General features: G+C 31.0%; 1 protein-coding gene across 1 annotated transcript; it reads right to left on the bottom strand.

Annotated features, from left to right (window-relative positions):
• Window positions 1-230: 230 nt before the first annotated feature.
• Window positions 231-6,168, bottom strand: LOC18045127 (putative receptor-like protein kinase At3g47110). The gene is made up of 7 exons (XM_024186088.1): window positions 5,541-6,168; window positions 4,950-5,093; window positions 4,763-4,834; window positions 4,456-4,674; window positions 3,525-3,668; window positions 713-2,701; window positions 231-583 (listed from the first exon to the last, which is right to left on the bottom strand). The coding sequence occupies exons 1-7, from the start codon at window positions 6,166-6,168 to the stop codon at window positions 231-233; spliced, it is 3,549 nt and encodes a 1,182-aa protein (XP_024041856.1).
• Window positions 6,169-9,618: the final 3,450 nt, after the last annotated feature.

Raw genomic sequence — 9,618 nt, forward strand, 5'->3', positions numbered from 1 at the left:
GTGTCAAATCCGTTCCTTTTCCGAATCATAGCTAATTTAGAATGAATATTTGAAAGTGAGAGAATGTAGGATCACATGCGGGCACAGCAACCAAGGAAAGTAGACCTAGCATTGGCACGAATAAAAAGTTAGACAATACCCGTACACACAATTATTGGAGGTATTCATTGCAAAGATTAGAAAACATTACCAATGAAAGAAAGGAAAATCAATTTGAGTGTCACATGCGTCTACCCCTTAACATTTTTGAGCAATGAGTCTCTAATTTTTAAGAGTCTTGTTACAATTTCTTTTGCATTGATTCTCTGCTCTGGTGATTCTACAGTACACTTCATAGCTAAATTGAAGACAAATGACAGGCATTGCTCTTTGGTCACAAAATGTTTGTCGTCTTGACTTAATAGATTTGCATCAACAACTTCTATAACTGAAATAGGTAGCAAGTTATCAACCCAACACTTTAATGTCATTTCTCCAGAAAAAATTTCATCTGTGGGTTTCTTCCAGGTAAATGTTTCTATTAACATAATTCCAAAGCTGTAAACATCCCCATTTGTGGATACTCGTCCTTCTCTTCCATACTCTATGGATTGCAATAGTTAGATAGTAAGATAATATAATTTATAATACTACGCACAAATGAAGATCAAAATAAATAAGAAACATATAAGAAATTATTAAAGAAATAAAAAAAAATTATTATGTAACAAACCTGGTGCCATATAGCCTATGGTGGCAAGTGTTTGTGTTTGAGTCAAAGATTGATCTTCTTTGAGTAAGGGCTTTGCCATGCCAAAATCACTCAAATGAGCAACCATATTATCATCTAACAATACATTGTTGGGCTTTAAGTCACAGTGAATTATTGGGACTGAATAACCAAAGTGCAGATATTCCAAGGCTGATGCAACATCTATCATTATGTTCAATCTTTGAAAAATATCCAAAATGTAGTTGCTCGAATACAAACACTTCTCCAGACTTCCATGAGGCATGTATTCTAATACCAACGCTTTAAAATCATCATTTGAACAACTGCTAATGATTTTTATAAGGTTTCGATGGCGAATACGTTTCATCATGTCACATTCAATATCGAAACTCTTAAATGCTCCTTCATATTGTAAGTCAAAAACCTTTACTGCAACCTCTATCCCATCTTGAATTCTTGCCTTGTAAACAGAAGCAACACCTCCTCTGCCGATTAGATTGTTTTCACTAAATCCGTTTGTAGCTTGAAAAAGTTCTAGGTGTGTAAACCTTCTCAGATTTGCTACTAATGGCATATTAGCATCAGCCAACTGTGATTTCCCTCTCTTTCGATATCTTAAGATCAACAAAATCACTGCCATCATAAATATAGTACTCAATGGCAAGACAATCCCTAAGAGAAGATCATTTTTCCTTGATGTGTGGTGGATTCTAGTTCTGCATGGTGGGACTTGCAGATTGGGCGTACCACACAATAATTCATTTCCCTTGAACGATTCAGCTGAGAAATTTCTAAAAGGTCCCTCTCTAGGAATCTCTCCTTCCAGCTTATTGAAAGAAACATTTATATATTTGAGATCTAATAGTTTCTCTAAAGATATAGGAATAGCTCCAGAGATATTATTATTGGATAAATCTAAGGATTTCAAGTCTATCAAACCACCAATGGAATCAGGAATTGAGCCTTGTAATCTATTATATTCTAAAAATAGATATTGTAGATCTTTTAGGTCTCCAATTGTTGTTGGGATAAAACCTGAAAAATTATTCATCGACAAATCTATTTGTACCAAAACCCTTAAATTTCCAATCTCTAGTGGGAGTGGGCCAGTAAAAGAATTTGAAGACAAGTTAAGGTACAAGATGTACTTAAGGTTCCATAAAGTTGAAGGAATAGAAGTTAACTGATTGGAGCCCAAATAGAGGTTCCTTAGACTAGTGAGATTGCCAAAGCATGCTGGGACGAATCCAGAAAGTTTATTGCCGCCCAAGTCCAATAGAAACAGTGCAGCTAAACGACAAAGATCATCTGGGATTGATCCTTCCAATTGATTATCTTCCAAACTCAATAATTGAAGCTTTTGTAATTTGTCGAGAGCAATCGGAATTGATCCATTCAATTTGTTTCCTCCTAAATAAATTGTTGTCAAGTTGGTCAAGTTGCTGATCTCTTCAGGAATGCTGCCACTAATATTGCAATTAAACATAAAAAAGACTTCCATAGATTGAGAAAGATTGCCTATAGCCCTTGGAAGAATGCCATCTAGTGAATTATTGGAGAAGCTCAAATACTTCAAATACTTGCAATTTGACAATGAGGATAGAAAGTTCAATTTTGGAGTTGAAGATGTCAAATAATTATAGTTTAAACTAAGCCGCTTAAGGTTTCTTAAGTTGCCAAATGTGTTTGGAATAAAACCGTAGAACGAGTTCATTTCCAACTCTAGTCTGGAGAGCTTAGAAGCATTGAAGATGAAACTAGGAATTGTGCCGCTAAAATTATTACCCCACAAGAGAAGTTCTTCGAGATTTGGAAGTCGGACGTCTGCGCTTGATGGAAGTCTTCCCGAGAGTGAGTTACTCTGAAGATAAAGTGAGTTGAGTGTTGACACATTGAAGATTGTAGTTGGGACAACACCAACTAATTTGTTAAAACTAAACGCCATCCATTCCAGATTATGGAGATTACCGATTTCATGTGGTATCTCACCTGTATTTTGAAAAAACAAATTTCAAATTTATTTTAAATAATAAATTATACACTTTTATATCATGAAAAGAGTATTCGTAATTAAAATTATTAAATATGAGTTTAAGATTAATTATTATACATAGATAAAATGTTAATAAATTATTAAATTTTTATTCTTATTAATTAAATATAAATATTAATAATTCTAGTATTCATGTCATTATTAAATAAAAAAAAGAAACTACTCATTTTAATATTAATTTGAATTAGTAATATAGTATGTGTATGAACATAAGAATTTTTTTCTAACTGAATTTTTAGTTTTTCTATGTGTTACTACAGTGAATATATGAATTGATATCACGGTGGAAGAATATTGATTTCATGAGGTATCTCACCTATATTTTGAAATAACTATATTCAGATTTGTTTCAGAGAATAAAAACAAACTCAATTCTGTTACCACTCATCCGTCAATGCTTTAGTATGTTTTAAGGTTATTTGGTATTGAAGTTAGGTAGCTTTAGTTTGTAAGATACCAAACATGCACTACGGCTAGGATTTAATTTATTTTAGACTTTCCTTTTCAAAATCAAAACACTTGTTTTCATGCCTAAATAAACATCTGAACTTAACCGCCATTATCACAAACTGTTGCTTGTTTCTGACTTCTTCTTTTCTACTACTTATTATCTCACTAACTTTTAAACTTTTGGTATAAACATGAGCAAAGAAGAACCATTGCCAATTAATTCTGGTTTCTTTTACGAATTTATGTCATGGAATTAGATTAAAAATGGATGTGTTATTGTCACAAATGCATATTATTAGAAAAGACTACCTGTTAAGCCATTATGTGACAAATCCAAAATCGATAGAGAAGAAAGATTGAAGATTGATGAAGGAATGGTTCCAGTTAAGAAATTATTGTCTAGCCATAAGTGCACTAATTCTCCAAGATTCCCGAGCTCCTCTGGAATTTCTCCTAAAATCCATGAGAAACATATGCGTTAACTATTTTAACTTATTAACCGGCCCTCAAGAAGAAAAAAAAGGAACTAAAAAACGTTTTTGCGTGAAAAGAGATAAAAAAATAATTTATGAAAACATAAATAAATAATTTTTTTGTCAAATGACGAGATAAGCAGAACCAAACATGCTCTAAGGCTAGGATTTAATCTACTTTAGACTTTCCTTTTCAAAATCAAAACGCTTGCTTTCATGCCTAAATAAACGTCTGAACTGAACCGCCATTATCACAAACTGTTGCTTGTTTCTGACTTCTTCTTCTCTACTACTTATTATATCACTAACTTTTAAGCTTTTGGCATAAACATGTGCAAAGAAGAAACATTGCAAATTAATTCTTAATTCTTTTACGAATTTATGTCATGGAATTAGATTAAAAATGGATGTGTTATTGTCATTGGTATTTTGCAATAACAATTGACAGATGAAGTAGACAATATCAATTGAACACAATTTCTATTTGCAATCTGTGAAAATAATTTAACTTTTCACACTTATAGATATTGTTCCATCTTTCAAATTCTCCACCTGATTTTGGACCCTAGAAAGACAATTAAAAAAAAAAAGAAAGTAAAGAAAAACATCTAATGTGCTTGATAGGTTATGTTTCAATTAAAATGGTTAAACAAAATTGATTTTCAAGCAAATAAACAACTGCTATTCTAGGAACAAGCCCACAGTGGTCCAGGTAAAATACTAGGAGTGATAACTAGAAAAATGACATGGATATAAATCACACATACCTTGGAGTCTGTTTTGGTCAAGATATAAATACTTAAGCTTGATCAAATTCCCGATTTCTTTTGGTATGTCTCCCGAGAAGTCATTGATCGACAAAGACAATGTTTGTAGATGTTTGCACCTTAATAAAGTCGATGAGATTTTGCCGTCAAAGTTGTTTTCGTCTAGAAACAGGATTTGCAAAAGAGGAAGGTTGCTGCAAATATTTGCAAGGAGTTCACCTGGGAGTTCAGCAAATAATATCTTTATATTCAAAATGAATATTTTCTAGTAAAGAAGACTTAAATAACATAAAGGAAGCGATTGGACCAGAGAGCTGGTTATAGCTAAGATCAAGTTTTTGAAGTGAAGATGGATTCCCAAGTTGAGAAGGAATGATGCCTGTTAAGAAATCATTTGTTAGCGATGGCATCACCAATTATATAAAGATAAACAGTGATTTCATGTCAAATATTTTATGTTGATGTCACAAATGCATATTATTAGCAAAGACTACCTGTCAAGTTATTATATGACAAATCCAACTTCGATAGAGAAGAAAGATTGAAGATTGATGAAGGAATGGTTCCAGTTAAGAAATTATTTTGTAGCCGTAACTCCTCCAATTCTGCAAGATTCCCGAGCTCCTCTGGAATTTCTCCTAAAATCCAAGAGTAACATATGCGTTAACTATTTTAACTTATTAACCGGCACTCAAGAAGAAAAAAAGGAACTAAAAAAAGTTTTTGCCTGAAAAGAAATAAAAAAAAAATTTATGAAAACATAAATAAATAAAGTTTTTGTCAAATGACGAGATAAGCAGAACCAAACATGCTCTAAGGCTAGGATTTAGACTTTCCTTTCCAAAATCAAAACGCTTACTTTCATGCCTAAATAAACGTCTGAACGTATGAGTAACATACACGTTAACTATTTTAACTTATTATTAACAGGCGCTCAAGAAGAAAAAAATGAAATAAAAAAAGCTTTTGCCTGAAGAGAGATAAAAAAAATTTACTCAATAGAATTAAATAATTATAGGCTGACAGGATTAATAAAAGTGAGACATTATTAATTTTCATCAATTAATTAAACTCATTGATCATACCTTGGAGTTGGTTCCCTTGAAGATATAACCCGATAAGCTTTGTCACGTTGCCAATTTCTTTTGGTATGGTCCCAGAAAAATCATTAAGCGATAAAGATATGTTTCGCAGCCGTTTGCAGTTTGATAAAGTGGATGGTATCTTGCCATGAAACATGTTACTTTTAAGAAATAGGGATTCCAAATTGGAAAGGTGATTGCAAAAATTTGGTGGGAGTTCGCCAAATAGTGTATTGTTTGTAAAACGAATAGAAAGTAAAGAAGACATGTTGAAGATAGAGGCGGGAATGGAACCCGAAAACCAATTAAAACTGAGATCAAGTGTTTGGAGAGACGAGAGATTCCCAAGTTCAGAAGGGATAGTGCCTGTGAGATTTAACCTAGATATATTCAAGGCTGTCACTCTATGAGTACAGACATCACAAGTGACGCCCGTCCAATTACAGACAGAGCTACTTGTGTTCCAATTTCTAGCCAAGAAATTGGCTGGATCATCAGTTACATGACCTTTCAGGGAAAGAAGGGCTTGTTGGTCTGTGGTAATACTTGTAGTGTTGGCTGATACAATCATGAAGGAAAGAATCAAGCAATGGAGTAAGAGAAATCTGTTCATCATCCGGGCAGAAGGCATTCTTTCCATGAGACTAGAATATTTAGATTGTAAGTGTGTGCTTAATTGGATTGATAATGCAAGAACACTCACAGCTGCTTCCAAGTATATATAATGAAACCCAAATTTCGAAGAAGCAGCAAGAAAGAAAATAGAGGAGTGAAAAGACTATGCTCATAACTTGTTGAAAGGTGAAATAATTTTATGTGGACCCGCTGCGTCAAGCCAGTCCTTTAGGTCCACATTCAGGATGATTGCAGTAAGTTTTGTTTTCCTTTATAATCATCCTATTAATTTATCGCAAAATAGTTCTACTCATTAAAAAAAAAAATTATTCTCCATATATAGTAACAGGACATTTACTACTCCTAGAAAAAAAATTATATTTCTATGTGCTTTTTTTGAATTTGAGATAATTTACGAACCGGTGGTGTCACTTTCATCAAGGTATTGGCTTGGGTAATAAAGTTCTTCACGGGTCAATGACGACGTCATAAGTTGACGACAAATTGCCTAAGTCAATGAAAGAAGAGACAATGAAACCGATTATTATTTTTATATAAGTATTCATATTCATTGAAGGAATTTAACAGTTCTCAATGGAACAATAGATGATTGAGTGTTTTTGCTATTGCTATGATCATTCAAGGATTTACAAATGCCAATAAAAATATAACCAAAAAGGAAGAAATATGTGGCTTCAATTGTATTTGTGAGGGACACTCATTTCTGATCTTTAACTTGAATTGTTTTTTTTTTCCTCCAAATTATGAATATCTCATGTGGAAATTGGAAATTTTTATCACCTATGATTGGTTAATATGGAAATTCTCTTTGAGCAATATATAATTCTCTTTTAAGAAGAAGAAGTTAGCGGCCTGTTAATTATGTGTGCTTTATGGGTTACAATTGGCACTATTTTCATTTCACTTTTATTAGGGATGATGACAGAACTAAATTTTTAAAATTTTCTCCGGAAAAAATAAATGTTTACAAAGGCGTCATGTGCATGCAATCCTTCAGAATTTCGTAACTAATAATAAACTTGCAAGAGATTGAGATTGAACGATGATGAAATACAGAGCAAAAGAAAGAAAACTCGTTTTCAAAAAAAAAAATTAATGTTTATATTACTTTTATTTGCGAAAATTTTCAAAACGTAATAGTTAATTCATACATACAGATTAATTTGTCAGATGTGTAATATAATTTTCGGGGAACGCGTTGCATTAAGTCACTCCTTCAGGTCCACTCCGAATCACTAGATATTTTACTCTCTTCTTATTATGTGGATCCAATCAAAACTTTCAACTTTTGGGATTCAGCCATCGGATTTAATGAAAAAGTTGTTCAATGTCAAGAGCTTTGTTTATATGGTTTAGTTCTTATATTTTAATTTAGGAGTTTATTTAATTTTTATATATTGAAAAATACTTCAAAATACTTCTCTTATTAAATATATTAGGTTCCAGCCTTTACTATTTTCGTTTTAATGGTAATACCTTACAATAACAATCTTGGAGATATTAATGAAAAAATTTAATTCATCAAATTAGCCTAAAAAAATAAAAATTAAAGAAATTTTTATGTTATTATTTTACTTTTAGGATTAATTTGATAAATTAATTTTTATATACAATTATTAGTAAGATTATTGTAATGATATTAAATATTACTTTCAGTTAGTTGATATTAATTTATTTAAAAATAGTTATTTGTCATATTCTAGTTAAAGTACAAAAAAAACTATTTCTTTCATAACGATATTTATTGATTAATTTGGTAATTAATAATTAGTTAACTTGCTATTAAAATTTTTTGATAAATTAATAAATATTAAGAATATTGTTGATAGGGTAGCATTATAAAGGTAAAGATAAGAATATAATATATTTAATAATAATAGTATATTGAAGTACTTTTTAAAATATAAAAATTAAATGAGTATTTAAATCAAAATACAAAAAGTAAACAAGCATTTACTTGATAAAAAATCATAAAAGTTGAATGTTTCAAAATTTTGACACCCAAGACTTGTGTATTAAAAGAGGTCATGAGAATTAAAACATAGATGAAACAGTGTCGTAACGTTATCACAGAGACGTGCTAAGATATTTTTATTTTTAAATTTAAATTTGATACGCATAAGAGATAGCGATGGTGAGAGTGGGACTGCCCACTTAGAATTTAAATTTAATTGTACGGTCCCATTCTCTCTCTCATATTTTTCGTATTCTCTTTCAAGAAGAATAAATTAGCGGCCCATTGAATAGTGTTTGTGCGTGCTTTATGGGTTATAACATTTTTGTCGATCCTCAGCTCGACTCAAAAGTCATGAATTGCAAAGCCAATGTAACAGAAGACAATGGGGTAATGACTAATTAAGTATTTATGATGAAACCTAAATTTCTCTCCACGTGAAAGAGAAATCAGAAAATAGAGAGAAATTAAAGCGAGAAAAGATTCCTCTCCACGTGACAACAAACGTTGAAATGTTTTTGCTATTCCTCTCCACTCGTTTCTGATCTTTTAACTTGAATTAAATTTTGTCGATCTCGCTGCAAAAATTATCTTCCAAGATGAAGAAATCAGTGGCCCATCGGTTAATTGTGCGTGCTTTATGGGTTATACACATTTTTGTCAATAGTCAACCCAACTCAGAAATTACATGTTGCGAAGTCAATGAAAGAGAAGTCAAAGTCAATGAAAACAAAGACAGCAAGACATTGACTAATCATAATATGGTGGGACACTTAAGTATCATTTGGGATTAAAGTAGAAATTTAATAAATTTCTTATTTCATAATTCTTTATAAAAATAATATTTAATAAATTTTATAAAAATTATTTATTTCATAATTTTTTTTATTTTACTACAATTTTTAAAAACAAGTTGAGATTTACTTTTCAAAAATAACTTAAAATAAGCCACCACAATTTTTCAAAGTTTCTGTTATAACATTAATAATTTAACAAAAAAGATAATTATATCTTATTTTTTCATACACTTTAGTACATAAGTTATTAGTATCATATTACCACCACAATTTACTATCGCAAGTAATTTGAGTTCTCTCCAGTATCAAAATTTTGATTTTATTAAGTTCATATTTTTTATATTTTAATATTTTTTTCTTTTGTAAAATTAATGAGACTTGTACATGATTACACAAATTTTTTTAAACAATGAACAAGTTCATGTGAAAGTTAACCATAAGTCTTAAAATCAAATTCATGATTATAGTTTTTAACGTTCAATCTATTTATATTTTTTCTATAGTCACGGTATTCATTGCAACAAGTTGATTATCTGCTTTTAAGAGTCTTGTTACAATTTCCTTTGCATTGATTCTCCGCTTTGGTGATTCCACAGTAACGCTCTATAGCGAAATTGAAGACAAATGACATGAACTTAGCAATTTTGCACCAACAACTTCCATAATTGAATTGGGTAGCATATTATTAACCCAA

The sequence above is a fragment of the Citrus clementina genome, unplaced genomic scaffold, assembly GCF_000493195.1.
Source record: "Citrus clementina cultivar Clemenules unplaced genomic scaffold, Citrus_clementina_v1.0 scaffold_4, whole genome shotgun sequence".
Classification (NCBI taxonomy): Eukaryota; Viridiplantae; Streptophyta; class Magnoliopsida; order Sapindales; family Rutaceae; genus Citrus; species Citrus x clementina.

What these genes read in the sequence shown, in the direction of transcription:
- LOC18045127 (XM_024186088.1), bottom strand. Translation starts at nt 6,168, where the DNA reads ATGCCTTCTGCCCGGATGATGAACAGATTTCTCTTACTCCATTGCTTG. An exon ending in TCAAGGGAACCAACTCCAAG is followed by an intron (nt 5,094 to 5,540) that starts GTATGATCAATG and finishes CTTGGATTTTAG; the next exon opens with GAGAAATTCCAGAGGAGCTC. An exon ending in TGACCAAAACAGACTCCAAG is followed by an intron (nt 3,669 to 4,455) that starts GTATGTGTGATT and finishes CATGGATTTTAG; the next exon opens with GAGAAATTCCAGAGGAGCTC.